Here is a 23,139-nt window from a genome sequence, read left to right as displayed (position 1 = left end):
CCCCACAGCTTTTAAGCAGGGATGAAAGTGCCCTTGTTTACACAAAATGTGAGGGAAGAGCCAACAGAGGGTCAAGTCTAGACACAGGCAAAGATGCCCAAACATTCAGGGAGAATGACCACACCAGCCAGATATCTGATGTAATATTTGCTGCCCCAGAAAGGCCAAAGGGTGAGGTGCTGTTTTATTGATAGAGGTCTGCCCTGCCTCTACTTAGAGGCATGGACACGGAGACAGTGATACAAAGAGATGAAAGTGACTCTCTCTCATTGTTGCCGGCACCCAGTGCCAGAGGCGAACAACAGCAAGGTTCGTTGCCCGGTGTGCGTCACCCAATAATCACAACGGGGTGGAGAAGCAGAAAAGTTTATTTGCAGCTGCAACAAGGTACAGGGAGAATAGAATCTCAAATCCTGCACACAGAGCAGGAAGTTACACAGGCTTTTATACATCCTTTCTTCAGCATACTTATCCAATAGCAAGCTGCCCTAAGTATCCATATAGCCAGCCAATCCAGTTACCAGCTAGTTCCCTTGTTCTCTGTACCATCTGTTAAACCATACACAAAGCTGCTTTATTCAGCATTGTTCTTTCATATCTGCCCTGTTTGGCCTTGTTTAGTTTCAGGCAGTCTGACTTTGCAACATCTTGTTGCAGATCCTCAGCATAACTGCTGTGAGTTTCTCCAGGCGGGGGGGGGGGGAGGGCCAAGGACACTTGGGCCTAGTGCGAGGGGGCTTCATCGACACTCATGGTCTTCCATCCCCTCGAGTTACCTAGTGGCCATGCCCAGTGTCCCCAACATCATGACACCTGCTGCTTGTGGCTTTGATGAGACTATGGCACAGAAAAGGGAGAACCTCTGTGTTCTTTTGCAAATCAGAAAGACCTTTCTCTGGCACACAGCAGTGAGTACAGTGTCCCTTAGGGTGTCAGTACAGATGCACAGCATTTAAGGATTGGGCCTCACATGCCTGTGAGGGTGTTCTATCGGCCACAAAAATGGAGTATTTCACCACATTGTGTATGCACCTGGACCAGCTTTAGAATCTACTATATCACTAATTGGTTACAAACTCAGTTAGAAGCTGTAGTGTGGACAAGGCCCATAGGGAGGGGGCTTCCCATTAAATTCCCTGGAAGTACGCACTGCGGGGAGCTGATATTGCATCTTCTATTGCAGAGCATGCCATGTGGCGTAGGGCTCATGCAGATTCCCACTGAGTTGCTGTACTTGGGGCTGATCGCATTCCAGGACGCTGGCATTTTTTTATCTTTAGCAAAAGTGCAGAGCCTTTTTTCTGTGCTTGGCTATTGGGAAGAGTTTGCCTGTATCCAGTTCCAGCAAGGATAGGCCATGTTATCTGCCCCACATTATTACATACAAGGTGTTTGCCTGATTGTAAAGTAGGAGCCTAAAGATTTCCCTTCAGGATGCCACTCTTGGTAGTGGAATTTCAGTGTGAAATATTCCTCCATTCCAGGTTGCCATCTTGGCCCCAGCAACTGGAGCAGATCTTACTCTGCCTCTTGATAATCAAGAGGAAACTTCTGTTTCATGTTCCAGAGACATGATTTTGATTGACCTCCTGTCAAGGTTCCTTCCCCACTCTGAACTCTAGGGTACAGATGTGGGAACCTGCATGAAAGACCCCCTAAGCTTATTCTTATCAGCTTAGGTTAAAAACTTCCCCAAGGTACAAACTTTGCCTTGTCCTTGAACAGTATGCTGCCACCACCAAGTGTTTTAAACAAAGAACAGGGAAAGAGCCCACTTGGAGACGTGTTCCCCCAAGCCTTACACCCCCTCTCCTGGGGAAGGCTTGAGAATAATAATCTCAGTTGGTACAGGTGAGCACAGACCCAAACCCTTGGATCTTAAGAACAATGAAAAATCAATCAGGTTCTTAAAAGAAAAATTTTATTTAAAGAAAAGGTAAAAGAATCACCTCCGTAAAATCAGGATGGTAAATACTTTACAAGGTAATCAGATTCAAAACATAGAGAATCCCTCTAGGCAAAACCTTAAGTTACAAAAAGAGACAAAAACAGGAATATACATTCCCTCCAGCACAGCTTATTTTACAAGCCATTAAACAAAAGAAAATCTAACGCATTTTCTAGCAAGATTACTTACTAACTTTACAGGAGTTGTAAGGCTTACATTCCTGATCTGTTCCCGGCAAAAGCATCACACACACAGACAACCCTTTGTTCCCCCCCCTCCAGATTTGAAAGTATCTTGTCCCCTCATTGGTCATTTTGGGTCAGGTGCCAGCGAGGTTACTGTAGCTTCTTAACCCTTTACAGGTGAAAGGGTTTTGCCTCTGGCCAGGAGGGATTTTACAGCACTGTATACAGAAAGGTGGTTTCCCTTCCTTTATATTTATGACACCTCCACTTCCTGGGATCTTCTGGGAGACAGCCAGATCCTCAGGATGAGGAAGGGGAGGGTGGACAGGAGAGAATCATTGTAATGACTCTTCGTTCAGGTGAGACTCACTAGTTGATAGACAGAAGCTGGGTTCTGGAAAAGCTCAGGCCCAGCCTAGGCCAGAGGGGATGGGGCACATCATCTGGATCTCAGCAGCTTTGTGGCCAGCTCCTCTCTGCGTAGGGACTAGTGTGGGGAATAGCTGAGAGCACAAGGCTGAGCGTGAATATGCTCCTTGCTGTAAGCTTGCTCGATTTGGATGGGCTGAGATAGGAGCAGGTCATGAAACTGAGGTTTTTCCAGCTCTCCAAGGCCATGTTCCTCTCCTCTCCTTGACTGAAGTTCTGTTCTTCTTCTGCCCTGGGGTCCTCTCCACAGAATGATCCCCCTTCTCATCACTCAGTGAGATCTGGAGATTCCCCCATCCCTGGGGGTTATTTCTAACTTGTGCATTAGTCTAACTTGTGAGGGGTAGCGATGGGAATGAACTAATTGAAACATGAGCTACTGGCTTCATACATGCTGCAAATTTCATGAGATAATGGCCATTGGGTAAAGGGGTCTCTCCAGGGAACAGACCCCACAGTAAGGCCTCTGCTACACACCGTGGTGTTGATTTGGCTCTTTTCAGTATGGCCCCACCAGACCCTGCTGGTACAAGGGTTTCAATCTCATGTGCATGACAAGTGGGATCCACATGGACAAAGAATCAACAAAGACCATGAAGGGGGAGGGGCTGGAGGAGAGTACGGAACAATATTAATGGTTTGTCTCTTCAATAATCAAGTAGCTGCCAGACTTATCTAACCAGCTCACCTAGCAGGTGGACTCTGGCCTGTTTCCTAAAGAGGAGCTAGTGGTGCAGTACTGGTGAGTGACACAGGGCACAGCCTGCTTCATTATCATAGAATATCAGGGTTGGAAGGGACTTCAGGAGATCATCTAGTCCAACCCCCTGCTCAAAGCATGATCAATCCCCAATTTTTGCCCCAGATCCCTAAATAGCCTCCTCAAGGATTGAACTCACAACCCTGGGGTTAGCAGGCCAATGCTCAAACCACTGAGCTATCCCTCCCCCTATGACTATGACTCTGCTATTTGTGGCATAGTTGACGCCATGAGCATTTGCAGCAGCACTCTGCTGTTACACACAATGCACTGGGCCAGGTCCCAGTGCAGAGTGTCCATTGTTACCCACAAGAATCCTCTGCCCCATTGTGGCTGACCAGATTTACAGAGCAGTGAAGACTGCTGGCTGAAAGAGTTCTGGATGCTGCTGGAGGAGAGAGAGCAAGGATGGAGAGATATCTGGGGCTGGAAGACAGGGTGAGGCATGATTGCTGCTGGTCTAGGGCTAAGATTCTCACGTGCAGCACTGGAGTCGAATTCTTTGGAAGCTCTAAGGGCAGGTATGAACCTTGATTTTTATATAAAAAAGGAACCTTCATACCTACTTCCTCCCCCGCCATGGCTTGTTGGTACAGAGAGGTGACTCTGCATCCTAGCAGGTCTCGCTGTGCGTGTTGGCCTTGGGAAGAAGGTGAATTGTGCCAGCTGCTTCCAGGGAGCTGTGAAGAGCCAGAGCAGGGCACCTGCCTTCATGCTGCTGCAATGTCAACGGGGAGCTGCCTGAGGCAAGTGCTGCCTGGCTGGAGCCCGCACCCCGAATCCCTCGCCACAGGTCAGAACCCCCTCCCACACCCAAACTCCCTCCCAGAGCCTGCACCCCGTACCCTTCCTGCACCCCAACTCCCCACCCCTGCCCTCTCCTGGAGCCCGTACGCCAACCCCCTACCCCAGACCTGAGCCCCTTCCCACACCCAAACTCCCTCCTGGAGCCCGCACCCGCTCCTGCACTCCAACCCCCTGCCCTAGCCCTGAGCCCCCTCCCACACTCCAACCCCCTTATCCCCAGCCCCACCCCAGAGCCCCCACCCAAACTCCATCCCAGACCCCGCACCCCAGCCCTGAGCCCCCTCCCACACCCAAACTCCCGCCCGCGGCCCCTCCCACACTCCAACCCCCTCATCCCCAGCCCCACCCCAGAGCCCCCACCCAAACTCCATCCCAGACCCCGCACCTCAGCCCTGAGCTCCCTCCCACACCCAAACTCCCGCCCACGGCCCCTCCCGCACTCCAACTCCCTCATCCCCAGCCCCATCCCAGAGCCCCCACCCAAACTCCATCCCAGACTCCGCACCCCAGCCCTGAGCCCCCTCCCACACCCAAACTCCCGCCCGCGGCCCCTCCCGCACTCCAACCCCCTCATCCCCAGCCCCATCCCAGAGCCCCCACCCAAACTCCATCCCAGACCCCGCACCCCATCCCTGAGCTCCCTCCCACACCCAAACTCCCGCCCGCGGCCCCTCCCACACTCCAACCCCCTCATCCCCAGCCCCACCCCAGAGCCCCCACCCAAACTCCATCCCAGACTCCGCACCCCAGCCCTGAGCCCCCTCCCACACCCAAACTCCCGCCCGCGGCCCCTCCCACACTCCAACCCCCTCATCCCCAGCCCCACCCCAGAGCCCCCACCCAAACTCCATCCCAGACCCCGCACCTCAGCCCTGAGCTCCCTCCCACACCCAAACTCCCGCCCACGGCCCCTCCCGCACTCCAACCCCCTCATCCCCAGCCCCATCCCAGAGCCCCCACCCGAACTCCATCCCAGACTCCGCACCCCAGCCCTGAGCCCCCTCCCACACCCAAACTCCCGCCCACGGCCCCTCCCGCACTCCAACCCCCTCATCCCCAGCCCCACCCCAGAGCCCCCACCCAAACTCCATCCCAGACCCCGCACCTCAGCCCTGAGCTCCCTCCCACACCCAAACTCCCGCCCGCGGCCCCTCCCACACTCCAACCCCCTCATCCCCAGCCCCACCCCAGAGCCCCCACCCAAACTCCATCCCAGACCCCCCACCTCAGCCCTGAGCCCCCTCCCACACCCAAACTCCCGCCCACGGCCCCTCCCGCACTCCAACCCCCTCATCCCCAGCCCCATCCCAGAGCCCCCACCCAAACTCCATCCCAGACCCCGCACCCCAGCCCTGAGCCCCCTCCCACACCCAAACTCCCGCCCGCGGCCCCTCCCACACTCCAACCCCCTCATCCCCAGCCCCACCCCACTGGAAGCGAGTGAGGGTGGGAGAGCGAGCAACGGGGGCGGGGGGGCTGGAGTGAGTGTGGGCGGGGCCTAGGGAAGGGGCGGGGCAATTAGAATGTTGGCCACCCTAAGATGGAATCACGGGCCCGGCGCCAGGTCCCAGCCCGGCCTCAGCCAGACCCGCCCAGCGCGGGACGCCCGCTGTTACCCACAATGCCCGGGGCTCGTGCGCACCTCCTCGCTGATCGCGCTCCTGTCGCGCGGTTCTCGGGGTGGGGCCACAGGAGGGGGCGGGGCCTCGTGGAGCGGCGCTGCCGGAAGTCGGGCCCGCCGGCTGTGGCGCGTGGCTGAGGCGGCTCGGGTCGCGCAGCTGAGTACGGGGGCCGGGCCGGGCCATGGCGCTCTACAGCGCGGCCGCCTCTGTCCTGGCGGGGCTGCAGCGCCGGGAGGGCGCCCTCAAGACTCTCGTGTACAAGAGCCGCTTCCAGGTACCGGGGCCGGGCCCAGCCCCCCGCGCCGCCCCGCTCCGGCCTGGGGCGTGGGGTGTCAGCGGAGCCGGGAAGGGGCAGGAATTGGGGTTATAGGGGGGCTGGGCTCACAGGGTGGGGGGCAGGAGTTGGGGTTATTGGGGGGGCAGAGCTGGGCTGGGGGGCTGGGCTCCCAGACTGACCATGCCAGGGGCAGGAGTTGGGGTTATTGGGGGGGCTGGGCCCCCAGGCTCATAGGGTGGGGGGCAGGAGTTGGGATTATAGGGGGGCTGGGCTCACAGGGTGGGGGGCAGGAGTTGGGGTTATTGGGGGGGCTGGGCTCCCAGACTGTCCATGCCAGGGGCAGGAGTTGGGGTTATTGGGGGGGCTGGGCTCCCAGACTGTCCATGCCAGGGGCAGGAGTTGGGGTTATTGGGGGGGCTGGGCTCCCAGACTGTCCATGCCAGGGGCAGGAGTTGAGGTTATAGGGGGGCTGGGCTCACAGGGTGGGGGGCAGGAGTTGGGGTTATAGGGGGGCTGGGCTCACAGGGTGGGGGGCAGGAGTTGAGGTTATAGGGGAGCAAAGCTGGGCTGGGGGGCTGGGCTCCCAGACTGACCATGCCAGGGGCAGGAGTTGGGGTTATTGGGGGGGCTGGGCCCCCAGGCTCATAGGGTGGGGGGCAGGAGTTGGGATTATAGGGGGGCTGGGCTCACAGGGTGGGGGGCAGGAGTTGGGGTTATTGGGGGGGCAGAGCTGGGCTGGGGGGCTGGGCTCCCAGACTGACCATGCCAGGGGCAGGAGTTGGGGTTATTGGGGGGTAGAGCCAGACAGGGGGGCTGGGCCCCTAGGCTCACCGGGTCTGTTCCCCACAGAACGTGAAGCAGCTCTATGCCCTGGTGTCCGAGACCCTGCGCTACTCGCTGGTGCTGGACTCCATCATGGCCGGGGCTGCCCTGCTGAAGGCTGAGAAGAAGCTGCCTCCCCACTTGGCCAAGGTAAGACCTGGCCCTGCCCAGGCTATCTCAGGGGGATGCCCTAGGCTGGTGGCACTGGGCTGGGCCTGACCCACTCTGTCTTGCCGCAGGTGCTGGTGTATGACCTGCTCTTTGGCAAGGGTCTGAAGTGCGGGGGCCGCTGGAAGGTGCTGGTGCTGAAGCACAGGGCCCGGCTGCAGGCAGAACTTGCCCGTCTCAAGGTGCGCAGGAAGGTGAGCTGCAACGAGGATCTGCTGGCGCCCACAGATGGGATGATCCAAGGTGAGTGTGGGGGGCTTTCCCCAGCAGGTGGGCTTCTAGACTGGGAATCCCATTGTAGCGGGAGACTCAGCAGGATTCCTATGCCCACCTCTGCCCGGATGGTAGGTTGTGACTGTTTCTCCAGTGGGAGGTGTACTGTAGTTCCTGGTTTCTTCAAGGCTATTCTCTGTATTTGTGCCATCATTTCACTAGAGATAAGGGTCATGTATGGGGCAGTGGTTTCCAGGTTCATTCTTCTGGGCATTGGGTCTGTTTGAGTTGGGCTCCTGGTTAACCTGTAACTTAGTAAATGGACTTTCAGACTGGGCTAGACATGACCTGATCTGTCCCTTCCATCTCTGCCTGATACTCGGAACAAGCTGGAGAATTCTTGTATCTCAGGTGATTTGGGAAAGGGGATTGTGTGTGTCTGTGTCTGTGTGTAACCTGTTTGTTTTGGTTCCCCAGCCCCTCAAGTGCCACGGTATGTCCGAGTGAACACCCTGAAAACTTGCAAGGATGATGTGGTTGACTACTTCAAACGCCAGGGCTACTCCTACTTGGGCAGGGCAGCCAGGTAAAGCCATCCTAGCCTGTCCCATGACCCTGTGCGCTCTGGTCTTCACTGACCTGCCAAGCTGATAGCCCGAGATGGGGGAGGCCTTGCACCTACTGTAGTGACCTTCCAGACAATCAAGGGTTGGCACTGCAGGAATCCATAAGCCATCCTCTTTGTGAAGGGGAGTAGTAGAGCCTTGTGTGTGGAAGAGAATGAGAGGGGTAGGGACACTATCTTCAATATTGGCAGTGGATGGGTTGGAGCTTCTAGAGTGGTGCGCTGCCCTGGATTCTGGTCAGCTACTTGGCTGGCCTTGAGATGGGGTTGGGGTATGGGCTTTAGTGGGCTAATGAGAAAGCGGGAAATCTGTAGCTGGCCTCTGAAGGACTTTTGAGCTTGGGGGAATCAGGATGTGTGCTTCACTAAATCAGTCTTCTCCATCCCCGCTCCTTGCTGTCTCTGGGTAGAATGGAGGAGCTGAGCTCCCTCTCAGGGAAGCAATTCCTTCTGGATCCCCACCTGCCGGAGCTGCTTGTCTTCCCGCCACAGACAGACTTCCATGAGAACCGGCTGTACGTCGCAGGGCATATCATACTGCAGGACAAGGTGTGGGGCTCGGGTGACACTGTGGTGAGGATGGAAAACTCAGGCTAAGGGGAGAAGTGCCAAGGGGTGGTTCTGCTGTGGAATGGAGTGAGGTATGGTGATGGGTGTCACAAGGCTATACAGGAAGGATGGGTGTTGTTTTTAGGCCACAACCCGCACGTACTTTGTAGCAAACTAAAGCTAAATTCTGTGGCTTTCTGGTGCAGCAACTTAAGATAGGTCTAAGAAGTGGTGACCTTTAATGGGGCAGAATGGCCCAGATACGACCCTGAAGGATCATGCAGTTCCCATAGTTCTCAATATGCTGGAGATTTTTGTACTGACAGCTCCTAACTGCACTGTAGAAATTGCCTGGGGCAAACTGAGAGATGCAGGAGGCAGTTTGGGGTTGCAGGGTAAGGACTCAAGCTGGGTGTTTCTGCTAAAGAGCAATGACATAGTTAGCCTATCAACTCTGAAACCTCATGATGCTAGTTAAATGTCAATACCCCATCAAGACAAATGAGAGCAATTTGTGTCAGTCTCCGGCTTGCTGCAGACTGAGGCAGCTGTCACTGCATTGGTTACTCTGTGTTGGAAAGCTATCTCCATAACTAGAAGGGTGACGGTTGTATTTTTATGGAAGTTTTGATTCCCCAGGCGGGGGTGGATTCTATGGCTGTGGAATGACTTAGGGGAGTTTTCTGAAGAGATTGGGTAAATGTGTATATTGGGGAGGTAGGTACTGCAGGTGCAGAGCTGTGACTGGTGGTCTCTCTTCCAGGCCAGCTGCCTTCCTGCCTTCCTTCTGAGTCCCCCCTCAGAGGCCCATGTAATCGATGCCTGTGCTGCCCCCGGGAACAAGACCAGCCACATGGCCGCCATCATGAAGAACAAGGGGTGAGTGTGAGCTGCAGGACAGAGCTGTGTGGGTGAGGGCTGCCTGCTGTTGTGATAAGCAGTTTTCCCAGTGCTGGGCACTGAAGCCCTGGCCTAGCAGCCGTTCTGATGAGGAACAGACAGCTGCAGCGGTACAGGAGCCAGCAAACAGAGCTGTAAACAGGGGAGTTTGAGTAGGAATTCTGTTGGGGGAGTTTGTGGGGAAGACTAAGAGCGAGGCAGAGGAACAGACAGGCTAGTGAAGGGAGTGTGTGGTGTTCTGGCAGTGTTGTGGTGCTTCATGGGGGTTGTTTATGCTGTGGGTGGTGGTGTTTGTTTCCCAGACTAACAGGACTTGGGTGAGAAGGCTATGACAGACACAGAGGCAGCAGTGGTAGTGACCCAGGCAGTGGAAGACACAATGAAGAGGACTGGATGTAGAAGCTGTGGCATGTACATGATCCTGGAGGGGGTACCTGAAAAGAGTTTTGTCCGCATGAAGTGCCACCTGATAGAGCTGATGGAAGAGAAGATCCGAGGATTGGAGATGCAGGTGGAAACTCTGGTCGAGTTTAGAAGGGGGTTCCAGGGATGATGGAGCAAAGACATGAGGAGGCTGAAGGGAAAAGCTCAGACCTGCAGATGGAAGCAGGACCAAAGAACTCTGAGGGGAGACTGCTGGGTGAGGAAAGTGGACAGTTAGAAGCATGTGACTAAGAACCAGGCAGAGGAAAAGATGGGCCAGTGAAGGAGAAACAGAGCTCAGGAACAGGTTTGCGGAGTTGGAAAATGAAGAAGGGGCACTGCAGGTGGTCACTGAAGGTGAGAGAGCAAGGAAAAAGAGAAGACCAGCTAGTCCTATTGGAAGAGGGCAAGAGTCAATGGAGATAACACCAAAGATGAGCCCCAGGAGGATATGGGATGGGTTGCAGAGGATTGCAAGGGACAATAGGAATCAAGAGGACTTGCAGCCAGAGGGAACAGGGGGTAGACTGGAGAATCACACCATCACCAGGAAAAGGCAGGTCTATGTGATTGGGGACTCCTTACTGAGAAGAATAGACAAGCCTGTGACAAGAGCTGATCCAGAGAACAGAAGGGTGTGCTGTCTGCCGGGTGCTAAGATACGGGATGTGGACCTGAGGCTGAAGAGGATCCTAATGGGAGCAGGAAAGAATCCACTGATGGTCCTTTATGTGGGAACAAATGATATGGCTAGATTCTCGCTGGAACGTATCAAGGGAGACTGCCAGGCTGGGGAAGATGCTTAAGGAAATCGAGGCTCAGGTGATCTTCAGTAGGATTCTGCTTGTTCCTAGAGAAGGGCAACAAAGGTGTGATAAGATTATGATGATCAACAGATGGCTCAGGCAGTGGTGCTGTAAGGAGGGCTTTGGGATGTATGGCCACTGGAAAGCATTCATGGACAGAAGACTGTTCTTTCGGGATGGACTTCACCCGAGTAAGGAGGGAAATAGACTTCTAGGATGGAGGATGGTACAACTGATCAAGAGAGCTTTAAACTAGGAATCTGGGGGAAATGATTGGGAGATGTCCAGGTAATCTCCATACCAGATTTTAACGTTGAGAGGGAAGAAAACGAAGTAAGAAAGCATACAGCCGTGGGTAGGAGAATGGACATAAGGAGGAAGGGCAGTGTACATAGCAGTCTAATAGGTCATACTGGCTGTGGAATGTCTGCGCCTACGCGGGTAAAGAATGTGAACGAGGCCAAACAGCAAAAATTAAGATGTTTGTACACCAGTGCAAGGAGCCTAGGTAACAAAATGGAGGAACTAGAGCTACTGGTGCAGGAAGTGAAACCAGATATTCTAGGGATAACAGAAACATGGTGGAGTAGTAGTCATGACTGGAGTACCGGTATTGAAAGGTATGTGATGTTTAGGAAAGACAGAAATAAAGGCAAAGGTGGTGGAGTAGCATTGTCTATCAATGAGGAGGTAGACTGTAAATAAATAAGAAGTGATGGAATGGATAAGACAGTCTTTCTGGGCAAAAATCACATTGGGGAAGAAAGCTACTAGAGCCTGCCCTGGGATAGTGCTTGGGATGTGCTATAGACCACCGGGATCCGATCTGGATATGGATAGAGATCTCTTTAATGTTTTTAATGAAGTAAATACTAATGGGAATTGTGTGATCATGGGAGACTTTAATTTCCCAGATATAGACTGGAGGACAAGTGCTAGTAATAATAATAGGGCTCAGATTTTCCTGGATGCGATAGCTGATGGATTCCTTCACCAAGTAGTCGCTGAACCAACAAGAGGGGATGCCATTTTAGATTTGGTTTTGGTGAATAGTGAGGACCTCATAGAAGAAATGGTTGTAGGGGACAACCTTAGTTCAAGCGATCATGAGCTAATTCAGTTCAAACTAAATGGAAGGATAAACAAAAATAGATCTGTGACTAGGGTTTTTGATTTCAAAAGAGCTAACTTAAAAAAATTTAAGGAAATTAGTTAGGGAAGTGGATTGGACTGAAGAACTTGTGGATCTAAAGGCGGAGGAGGCCTGGAATTACTTCAAAGTAAAAGCTGCAGAAACTATCAGAAGCCTGCATCCCAAGAAAGGGGAAAAAATTCATAGGCAGGAGTTGTAGACCAAGCTGGATGAGCAAGGATTTTGGCATTTTGGGCTGTATAAGTAGGGGCATTGCCCGCAGATCGAGGGATGTGTTTGTTCCCCTATATTCGACATTGGTGAGGCCTCATCTGGAGTACTGTGTCTAGTTTTGGGCCCCACGCTACAAGAAGGATGTGGAAAAATTGGAACAAGTCCAGTGGAGGGTAAAAAAAATGATTAGGGGACTGCAACACATGTCTTATGAGGAGAGGTTGAGGGAACTAGGATTGTTTAGTCCGCGGAACAGAAGAATGAGGGGGGATTTGATAGCTGCTTTCAACTACCTGAAAGGGGGTTCCAAAGAGGATGGATCTAGACTGTTCTCAGTGGTAGCAGATGACAGAACAAGGAGTAATGGTCTCGAGTTGCAGTGGGGGAGGTTTAGGTTGGATATCAGGAAAAACTTTTTCACTAGGAGGGTAGTGAAGCACTGGAATGGGTTCCTAGGGAGGTGGTGGAATCTCCTTCCTTAGAGGTTTTTAAGGTCAGGCTTGATAAAGCCCTGGCTGGAATGATTTAGTTGGAGATTGGTCCTGCTTTGAGCAGGAGGTTGGACTAGATGACCTCCTAAGGTCCCTTCCAACCCTAATATTCTGTGATTCTAAGCATCCTAGAGAGGTGATTAAGAAAAAGCAGAAGGGAGGGATCAGCAAGTAAAGCTACCTTACTGAGGTCAGAACATGTAGGGATAAAGTGAGAAAGGCCAAAAGCCATGCAGAGTTGGACCTTGCAAAGGGAATTAAAAGCAATAGTAAAAGGTTCTATAGCCATATAAATAAGAAAACAAAGAAAGAAGAAGTGGGACCGCTGAAGACTGAGGATGGAGTGGAGGTTAAGGATAATCTAGGCATGGCCCAATATCTAAACAAATACTTTGCCTCAGTCTTTAATGAGGAGTTTAGGGATAATGGTAGTACAACAAATGGGAAGGAGGATATGGAGGCAGATATTACCACATCTGAGATAAAAGCCAAACTTGAACAGCTTAATGGGACTAAATTGAGGGGCCCAGATAATCTTCATCCAAGAATATTAAAGGAACTGGCACATATAATTGCAAGCCCATTAGCAAAAAATTTTAATGAATCTGTAAACTCAGGCGTTGTACCGTATGACTGGAGAATTGCTAACATAGTTCTTATTTTTAGGAAAGGGAAAAAATGTGATCCAGGTAACTACAGGCCTGTTAGTTTGACATCTGTAGTATGCAAGGTCTTGGAAAAAAATTTGAAGGAGAAAGTAGTTAAGGACATTGAGGTCAATGGTAATTGGGACAAAGTACAACATGGTTTTACAAAAGGTAGATCGTGCCAAACCAACCTGATCTCTTTCTTTGAGAAGGTAACAGATTTTTTTAGACAAAGGAAATGCAGTGGATCTAATTTACCTAGGTTTCAGTAAGGCATTTGATACCATGCCACATGGGGAATTATTAGTTAAATTGGAAAAGATGGGGATCAATATGAAAATGAAAGGTGGATAAGGAACTGGTTAAAGAGGAGACTATAACAGGTCACACTGAAAAATGAACTGTCAGGCTGGAAGGAAGTTACTAGTGGAGTTCCTCAGGGACCAATCTTATTTAATCTTTTTATTACTGACCTTGGCACAAAAAGCGGGAATGTGCTAATGAAGTTTGCAGATGAGACACAGCTGGGAGGTATTGCCAACTTAGAGAAGGACCGGGATATCATACAGGAGGATCTGGATGACTTTGTAAACTGGAGTAATAGTAATAGGATGAAATTTAATAGTGAAAAGTGCAAGGTCATGCATTTAGGAATTAATAACAAGAATTTTTGTTATAAACGGGGGACACATCACTTGGAAGTAACAGAGTAGGAGAAGGACCTCTGAGTATTGGTTGATCGCAGGATGACTATGAGCCGCTAGTGTGATATTGCCGTGAAAAAAGCAAATGCGGTCTTGGGATGCATCAGGCGAGGTATTTCCAGTAGAGATAAGGAGGTGTTGGTACCATTATACAAGGCACTGGTGAGACCTCATCTGGAATACTGTGTGCCGTTCTGGTCACCCATGTTTAAGAAAGATGAATTTGGAGTGGAACAGGTACAGAGAAGGACTACTAGGATGATCCGAGGAATGGAAAACCTGTCTTATGAAAGAAGACTCAAAGAGCTTGGCTTGTTTAGCCTAACCAAAAGAAGGTTGAGGGGAGATATGGTTGCTCTCTTTAAATATATCAGAGGGATAAATACCACGGAGGGAGAAGAATTATTTAAGGTCTGTACCAATGTGGACACAAGAAGAAATGGATATAAACTGGCCATCAGGAAGTTTAGACTTGCAATTAGATGAAGGTTTCTAACCATCAGAGGAGTGAAATTCTGGAACAGCCTTCCAAGGGAAGCAGTGGGGGCAAAAGACATATCTGGCTTCCAGACTAAGCTTGATAAATTTATGGAAGGGATGATATGGGATAGCCTAATTTTGGCAATGAATTGATCTTTGACTATTAGCGGTAAATATGCCCAATGGCCCATGATGGGATGTTAGATGGGGTGGGATCTGAGAGAATTCTTTCCTGGGTGTCTGGCTGGTGAGGCTTGCCCACTTGCTCAGGGTTTAGCTGATAGCCATATTTGGGGTCGGGAAGGAATTTTCATCCAGGGCAGATTGGCAGAGGCCCGGGGTTTTTTCGCCCTCCTCTGCAGCATGGGGCACGGGTCACTTGCTGGAGGATTCTCTACACCTCAAAGTCTTTAAACCACAATTTGAGGACTTCAGTAGCTCAGACATAGGTTAAAAGTTTGTTACAGGAGCGGGTGGATGAGATTCTGTGGCCTGCGTCGTGCAGGAGGTCAGACTAGACCATCATAATGGTCCCTTCTGACCTTAAAGTCTATGATTCTATGATTCCGTGGGGGGGAGGGATGCACACTGTCTTTGGCCTCAGTTCTGCTCAGAGCCCTCTGGGTCCTACAGGAGCCTAGGAAAGCAGGACTACACAAGGGAAAGGGGCAAGCACTGGGGGAGCGGGCATGTTGGCTCTCACATGTGGGAACTGGGAATTGTTGTCAGCTTGTCTTGTTAGCTCTGTCCTTGTCTGAAATCAGTCCAGCACAGGGCAGCGTCTGTGGGGACTGCTGGCAGAGCACCAGCTGGAGAGTGAGGCTTGGGGAGGGACTTAAAAGCAACCAAAGACTCGGATTGGCAGCCGTTAATATAGAGTCATAGGCCAGAAGGGACCATCAGATCATCTACTCTGGCTTGCTGTACGTTTCAGACCACCAGCACCTGCACACTAACCCAACAGCCAGAATGAGACCGAAGCATCACAGCCCACCAGAGACTAGACTGTTGTGTGCCATGGGGAGAGGATAGGAGGCACCAAGGTGCAGCAGTGCCCGAGACCCCTGCAATGGCAGGGAAACTATTAAGATATACCCAGATGTTCCTGGCAAGTGACCTGTACCCACCCACTGCAGAGCAAGGTGAACCCCCTCCTCCCCCAGCATGCTGCCAGCTGTGCTCCGGCTCCTCCTGCAGTGGTGGGAAGGAGGTGCTATACCCCTGGGGGAAGTGGGTTAATCGACTTAAGGATGTACTTGGCCAAAACTGCTTTGGTTGTCGGAGAATTTCTGCGTGCCTGGGGTTGTGGGTCTGGCAATGAAGGTAGGGCCCTGTCTGCCAGGTAATGATTCCTGTATTCCTCTTTGGGGCATTACATTCAGGCAGATCTTCGCCTTTGACCTGGACCCCAACCGCTTGGCCACCATGAGCACCATGCTGGTGCAGGCTGGGGTTAGCTGTTGTGAACTGGCCAATCAGGACTTCCTGACAATTGACCCCAGTGACCCCAAGTACAACAATGTGACCTACATTCTCCTGGACCCCTCATGCAGCGGCTCAGGTAAGGGGTGGGGGTAGGCCAGGCCTATGCAGTACAAACAGGGTGGTGGTTATACTCATCTGGTGTACCTGTCTGAGTAATCTCTAAAGCTCTGCTTCCATCTAGGGCTGCCCATTCCAGCCTATGGGAAGGATCCTGGGGCCCTGATTCTCCCCACAGGATACACTGAAGTCAGTGGGGTTGGTGGAGAATAGACCTTTGGATGCAAAGCCTGGAACAGAGGGGAGCCCAGCAGCTGGGTGATACGGGTGCCTGAATTGGAGCCCAACTTGTCCATGCCTCTCTGACTGTCTCTCCCCCCAGGAATGGTGAACCGGCTGCCAGCTGAGGAGAGTGCCCCCAGCTCGGAGCGGCTGCGGGCGCTGGCTGGGTTCCAGCGCAAGGCCCTGAGCCATGCCCTGCGCTTCCCTGCCCTCCAGCGCCTGGCTTACTCCACCTGCTCGGTGCAGCAGGAGGAGAACGAGGATGTGGTGTGGGATGTGCTCCAGGAACACGGCACAGCATTCAGGTACCAACACTTGGGCTGAAGCTGGGTCTGCAATAAACAGTGTGTGTGGGTGCCCGTGGCTAGATGGAAGTGGAATTGCCCACTGGGCAGGGGACAAGCCAGGCAGCATTGTTAGTATCTGCTCCCTGTGTTTCCTGTGGGGGGGGGGGGGGGAAGGGGACTGAGGGCATCGTTTGAGGCAGCTCTGAGGCCCGGGGGCTCTAGCCAGTGGTTCCAAAGAGGTAGGTTTCCCCGCCTCACTGTCACAGGCAGCTGGCCAGCTGGGCACTTAGGCCTCTGGGTTGGTGCCCTGCAGCGGAGCAGGCAGTGGCTAGCTGGGTCACTGAGCTTTGTCGTGATCTTGCCCCCGCTCACAGGTTGGTAAACGTGCTGCCTTCCTGGCCCCATCGAGGCCTCGCCACCTTCCCAGGTGCGGAGTGCTGCCTCCGAGCCTGCCCCACAGCGACGCTGACAAACGGCTTCTTTGTTGCCGTGCTGGAGAGGCAGCAGGAATGCAACAGCCAGGTCTCCTCCAGGTGAGAGCTCTGCGGCTAGAATCATAGAATATCAGGGTTGGCAGGGACCTCAGGAGGTCATCTCGTCCAACCCCCTGCTCAAAGCAGGACCAATCCCAACTAAATCATCCCAGCCAGGGCTTTGATGATTCCACCACCTCCCTAGGGAACCCATTCCAGTGTTCCACCACCCTCCTAGTGAAAAAGTTTTTCCTAATATCCAACCTAAATCTCCCCCACTGCAAATTGAGACCATTACTCCTTGTTCTGTCATCTGCTACCACTGAGAACAGTCTAGAGCCATCCTCTTTGGAACCCCCTTTCAGGTAGTTGAAAGCAGCTATCAAATCCCCCCTCATTCTTCTCTTCTGAAGACTAAACATCCCCAGTTCTGTCAGCCTCTCCTCATAAGTCATGTGTTCCAGTCCCCTCATCATTTGTGTTGCCCTCCGCTGGACTCTTTCCAATTTTTCCACATCCTTCTTGTAGTGTGGGGCCCAAAACTGGACACAGTACTCCAGATGAGGCCTCACCAATGTTGAATAGAGGGGGAACGATCACGTCCCTCAATCTGCTGGCAATGCCCCTACTTATACATCCCAAAATGCCATTGGCCTTCTTGGCAACAAGGACACACTGTTGACTCATATCCAGCTTCTTGTCCACTGTAACCCCTACGTCCTTTTCTGCCGAACTGCTGTCGAGCCATTCGGTCCCTAGTCTGTAGCGGTGCATGGGATTCTTCCGTCCTAAGTGCAGGACTCTGCACTTGTCCTTGTTGAACCTCATCAGATTTCTTTTGGCCCAATCCCCCAATTTGTCTAGGCCCCTCTGTACCCTATCCGTACCCTCCAGCATATCTACTTCTCCTCCCAGTTTAGTGTCCTCTGCAAACTTGCTGAGGGTGCAATCCACACCATCCTCCAGATCATTTATGAAGATATTGAACAAAACTGGCCCGAGGACCAACCCTTGAGGCACTCCACTTGATACCGTCTGCCAACTAGACATGGAGCCATTGATCACTACCCGTTGAGCCCAACAATCTAGCCAGCTTTCTATCCACCTTATAGGGGCAAGGGGCTGGGGCTTGCCCTCTGTTCTTTTGCAGGGCCTAGCACTGCCTTAAAGGCTCTGGTTAGAAATCCTCTGTTGGATGTGGTGCGGAGAGGCTGGCAGCACCATGCCCTGGGTATGCTGCATCTTGCTGAGTTGGTTTGACACGATTTACCTTTTGTAAAACCATGTTGTATTTTGTCCCAATTACCATTGACCTCAATGTCCTTAACTACTTTCTCCTTCAAAATTTTTTCTAAGACCTTGCATACTACAGATGTCAAACTAACAGGCCTGTAGTTACCCGGATCACACTTTTTCCCTTCCTTAAAAATAGGAACTATGTTGCATTTCCATTGTGCAGGCTGTCCGACAAGGCCTGCTGTCCTGCAGCACCTGGGCTGGGGGGGGGGGAACCATAGGGGGCAGGATTCCTGCAAAAAGTGGCTTTGAAGGAGCTCATTGACCCTGAGGCGAGGTTACCCTCTAGCTGGGAGGAGGGACAGCAGGAGGCAGTGAGCTGTAGGGCCTTAGGGAAGGGCGTAAATTGGAGGGGAGGGGAGCCAGCTGAGGGAGGTGATGGAGGTCAGAGCTGGGGGTTGGGAGAGAAAGTAGCTGGGGTGGGGGAGAGGGGGAGATTGTGCTGAATCCAAGGGCCGGGGCCGGGCAGGAGGAGTCGGGTGGCAGATTTGTGGAGTTGTCAGTGTCAATAGAAGCAAGGTTGGGGAACAATGTCTAGTGGTGGGACGGCCAGTCTGTTGGGGCACTGCTCTGTTGGGAAGGTGACTTTGTCCCACCAGTAACTCTTGCTGCTCTGGGCTCTCCTCCGGCTGTTGCTTCCAGCTCCCTTCTTGCCGAGGTGGACGGTGGAGCAGAGAGATCCCAGGATGGAGAGGGAAGGGGCCCTCTCGCTGCCCGCAAGAAGAGGCGGAAGAAGAGCCAGTGTGTGAAATGAGGACTCTTGACAGGAGCAGCGGTGGCCCTGTGGTGGCAGCCTTAGAGCCAGGCTTCTGCCAGCCGCCTGCCTATCCTGCTGGCAGAACTCGGAGCCCTGAGGCTGGAGCCCCTTGCTGCGTCGGCCCTGTGCTGCTGGCAAGCTTTCCCTCCATGGGGCTGGTCCGAACAGATGTTTTTGCTGTCGAAGGGGGTTGTCTAAGCCGCTGCCAGTCCAGCCGCTGGGGGTGCTGTGGCCCCAGCCTGGGTCAGGGTGGGAGTAAAGTTTTCCAACCCCTTTCAGGTTTTGTCTTGAGTAAGTTTCTCTGAGCCCCAGTCTGTAGAAATGCTGCTGCAGTGCAGGCCCCAGGGACACCACCTGCGCATGGGCTCAGACTCCAACCTGCGCTCTCGATTGGCTCTTCTATGAGAGTAAGATACAAACCAAGGGCTCGCCGATGACTCCACTCAAAGCAATCTGTCAGCTTCCCTTCGCAAGCAGGTGTCTTGGCCAGCAGACAGGCGTGGGCCAGGTTATGTTGTTGTATGGTCCTTCCTGTCTCTCAATCCAGAACTGCTTTCTGGCCTCCCTGACTTTTGCTCCTGGGAGGGGTTGAGCATCAACTTTGTCTGACTCTTGCTGGTCTCTTCTGTCGCTGGAGGCCAGCCAAGCCTTTAGGTGAGAGCTTGGCAGCTTTGGAGGGGGAGAAAAGGGACACTGGCCGCGCATGGGAAGCAGCACTGCAGTGGGTTGGGGTGAGGAAGAACAGCTGTGGCTAGAGCAGCTGAACTCAAGGGGGGCAGATCTGTGGCTGTTTTCATAAGCCTTTCTCTGTGAGCCATGAGCGCTGCTGCCTGTCGTTAGCAGCCAGCCCCAGGACAGCCTTGGGAGGAGGAATTTCAACTGCCAAATGACCACCCTCAGTGCTTGCTCTTCCCTGCCCTATGCCTGTGTCGAGTTCGGTCAGGGCTGTGCACTGGGCTACTCCTGTCACCACCCACAGCTTCACCCCTCCTGCACTCTCCCTGCATGTGAGCACAACGCAGCCCTCCCTTGGGTATAGCAGGGCAGCGCCTGGAGAGAGAAGTGCAGGTTACAGTGATGAAATGGGGAAGAATCCTGGGTTACTGGCTAAGCCCTAGCCCACCAGAACCCACTGAGAGTTCAAGGCAGCCAGAAAATCCAGGCAGGAGCTCCTGAGCCGGTGTGTTTAGCTTGGACAATGAAATCTGCTCCCTTATAAGCACTGCCACTGTTCCGGTGCCGGGGGCTCTAGGCTCTCCCCCTCGCTGAGGAGCACAGCCAGCTATTTCGGTGCTTGTGTTCCATGGGCCATGAGTTTGCTCACTGGGCTGAAATAAGCTCAGTGAGGAATTTGCATTCTTTCTACCTGCAGCCGTTGGGCCCGCTGAATAAAAGGACTGCAGAACTCTGGAAACCAAGGCACCCTGCAGAGAGGCTGAAATGTCAAGCCCTAGTTTTCACAAGTGACCAGTGTACTTGGGTGTTTCGCTTGACACCTTAGAGGGGCCTGATTTTCAACATGGCTCATGTGATCCTTGAAATGACGACTCACAGAGGGGCTGCTGTGACTGAAGTGGAGATACCGAAGCCAGCACTGCCATTGATGGCTGAGTTCAGTACTTCACACAAATGCTCTTGGTTCTCCAGCAGGTATCTAAGGGTAGGCCCTAGTTCAAAACACCAGCCTTGGCTTCTGGCTTCCTTTTTCTTCCCGTCTCCCATTTGAAGGGACCATTCTATTAAAAATGACCAATTCAAAAAGATTTCTTTCCTCTCAATTTGTACCTAAGCTGTAAACTCAGTCCCAAGGGATGAAATGTGGCCACAAATTTAGTAAAATTAAAAGGCAGGGGACATTTAACAAGACTATCCAAAGTTATAATTAGGAAGGCCAAAAAAGAATTTGAAGCACAGCTAGCCCAAAGCCTCAAAAAGTAAGAGCAAAAAGATTTTTAAGTACACCAGAAGCAGGAAGCCTGCTAAACAACCAGTGGGGCCATTGGACGATTGAGCTGCTAACGAGCACTCGAGGTTGATACAGCCGTAGCAGAGAAGCTACATGAATTTTTTGCATCGTTCTTCACAGCTGAGGATGTGAGGTAGATTGACACCTGAGCCATTTTCTTTAGGTGACAAAGCTGAGGAACTGTCCCAGATTGAGGTGTCATTAGAGGAGGTTTGGGAACAAATTTACTATTTAATTTATCATAAGTCACCAGGACCAGATGGCATTCCGCCAAGACTTCTGAAGGAACTCAAAGGTGAAAGTGCAGAACTACTAACTGTGGTTTGTAACCTGTCATTTAAATCAGTTTCTGTACCAAATGCCTGGAGGATAGTTAATGTGATGCCAATTTTTAAAAAGGGCTCCAGAGGCTGGTAAGCCTCGCTTCAGTACCAGGCAAACTCGCTGAAACTATAGTAAAGAACAGAATTGTCAGACACAGAGATGAATGTAATTTGTTGGGGAAGAGTCAACATGGTTTTAAGAAAAGGAGGACTTGTGGCACCTTAGAGACTAACAAATTTATTAGAGCATAAGCTTTTGTGAGCTACAGCTCACTTCATCGGATGCATGTTTTTAGTAGTGGTTTTAGTAAAGGGAAATCATGCCGCACCGACCTACTAGAATTCTTTGAGGGGGTTAACAAGCATGTGGACAGGGGGGACTCCAGTGAATAAAGTGTACTGAGAGATTTTCAGAAAGCCTTTGACAAGGACCCTCATCAAAGGCTCTTAAGCATAGTAAACTGTCATGGGATAAGAGGGAAGGTCCCCTGATGGATCAGTAACTGGTTAAAAGATAGGAAACAAAGGGTAGGAATAAATGGTCAGTTTTCAGAATGGAGAGAGGTAAATAGTGGTGTCCCCCAGGGGTCTGTACTGGGACCAGTCCTATTCAACAATGACCTGGAAAAAGGTGTAAACAGTGAGGAGGCAAAATTTGCAGATGATACAAAACTACTCAAGATAGTTAAGTCCCAGGCAGACTGTGAAGAGCTACAAAGGGATCTCACAAAACTGGGTGACTGGGCAACAGAATGGCAGATGAAATTCAATGTTGATAAATGCAAAGTAATGCACATTGGAAAACATCATCCCAACTCTACATATACAATGATGGGGTCTAAATTAGCTGTTACCACTCAAGAAAGAGATCTTGGAGTCAGTGTGGATCGTTCTCTGAAAACATTTGCTCAATGTGCAGCAGCTGTCAAAAAAGCCAACAATGTTGGAAATCATTAAAAAAGGGATAGATAATAAGACAGAAAATATCATATTGCCTCTATATAAATCCACAGTATTCCCACATCTTGAATACTACGTGCAAATGTGGTTGTCCCATCTCAAAAAAGATATATTGGAATTGGAAAAGGTTCAGAAAAGAACAAAAATGATTAGGGGTTTGAAACAGCTTCTGTATGAGGAGAGATTAATAAGACTGGGACTTTTCAGCTTGGAAAAGAGATGACTAAGGGGGGATATGATAGAGGTCTATAAAATCACAACTGGTGTGGAGAAAGTAAATAAGTGTTACTCATTTTCATAACACAAGAACTCAGGGTCACCAAATGAAATTAATAGGCACTAGGTTTAAAAGTATTTCTTCACACAACGCAGTGTCACCCTGTGGAACTCTTTGCCAGAGGATGTTGTGAAGGCCAAAACTATAAGAGGATTAAAAAAAAAAAGGAGATAAATTCATGGCGGATAGGTCCAACAAGAGCTATTAGCCAGGATGGTGTCCCTAGCCTCTGTTTGCCAGAAGCCAGGAATGGGTAACCAGAGGGTTCACTTTATGGTGACCTGTTCTGTTCATTCCTTCTGCAGCACCTGGCATTGGCCACTGTCAGAAGACCGGATATTGGGCTAGATGGACCATTGGTCTGACCAAGTCAGACAGTTCTTAGTCTAGTTAATGCATTAACTGAGAGAGACCTGCCTGATGGTTTAGGAGGAAACCTCTTGTGGAGAACAGATTCTTACTTAAGGGGCAATTTCTTGCACCTTCCTGTGAAGCGTCTGGTACTGGCAGCTGGCAGACAGGACACTGGCTTTGATGGTCTTCAGGTCTGAGCAGCTGGCGATTGCTATGTTCCTTTCTTCCTGGCCTCCTCCAAGCAGCATGGATCATATTTCTAGCTAGAGCCAGGGGACCTTCAGTTTGGTACAGCCACACACCACCCACCTACAGCCACTTTTACCCCCAGACTAAGGGGCACAGGGCCTCTCTTCCTACAACTGATGTGTGATGCATTCCCACTGGGCCAGGCTAGGACACACTTTTCTGTACTATTTGCAGACTAAGGGTAAAGAGCATCCTACTAGTCACAGGGTCG

General features: G+C 51.6%; 1 protein-coding gene across 1 annotated transcript; it reads left to right on the top strand.

Annotated features, from left to right (window-relative positions):
- Nucleotides 1-5,852: 5,852 nt before the first annotated feature.
- NSUN5 (NOP2/Sun RNA methyltransferase 5) lies at nucleotides 5,853-21,239 on the top strand. The gene is made up of 10 exons (XM_077836647.1): nucleotides 5,853-6,025; nucleotides 6,878-7,000; nucleotides 7,090-7,261; nucleotides 7,709-7,817; nucleotides 8,267-8,405; nucleotides 9,169-9,284; nucleotides 15,605-15,783; nucleotides 16,087-16,291; nucleotides 16,648-16,806; nucleotides 18,685-21,239. Exons 1-10 carry the CDS (start codon nucleotides 5,933-5,935, stop codon nucleotides 18,794-18,796), a joined length of 1,407 nt encoding a protein of 468 aa, XP_077692773.1. The 5' UTR covers nucleotides 5,853-5,932; the 3' UTR covers nucleotides 18,797-21,239.
- The last annotated feature ends 1,900 nt before the right edge of the window (nucleotides 21,240-23,139 follow it).

This window comes from Eretmochelys imbricata, chromosome 17 (assembly GCF_965152235.1).
Source record: "Eretmochelys imbricata isolate rEreImb1 chromosome 17, rEreImb1.hap1, whole genome shotgun sequence".
Lineage (NCBI taxonomy): Eukaryota > Metazoa > Chordata > Testudines > Cheloniidae > Eretmochelys > Eretmochelys imbricata.
The sequence above is the reverse complement of the archived record's forward strand: the minus strand, read 5'-3'. Positions and strand labels throughout refer to the sequence as shown.

Bases quoted from the DNA above. Each gene is read 5' to 3' on its own strand.
- NSUN5 (XM_077836647.1), top strand. From the start codon at position 5,933: ATGGCGCTCTACAGCGCGGCCGCCTCTGTCCTGGCGGGGCTGCAGCGC. The intron at 6,026-6,877 runs GTACCGGGGCCG...TGTTCCCCACAG, and splicing joins TGTACAAGAGCCGCTTCCAG to AACGTGAAGCAGCTCTATGC. The intron at 16,292-16,647 runs GTACCAACACTT...CCCCGCTCACAG, and splicing joins GAACACGGCACAGCATTCAG to GTTGGTAAACGTGCTGCCTT.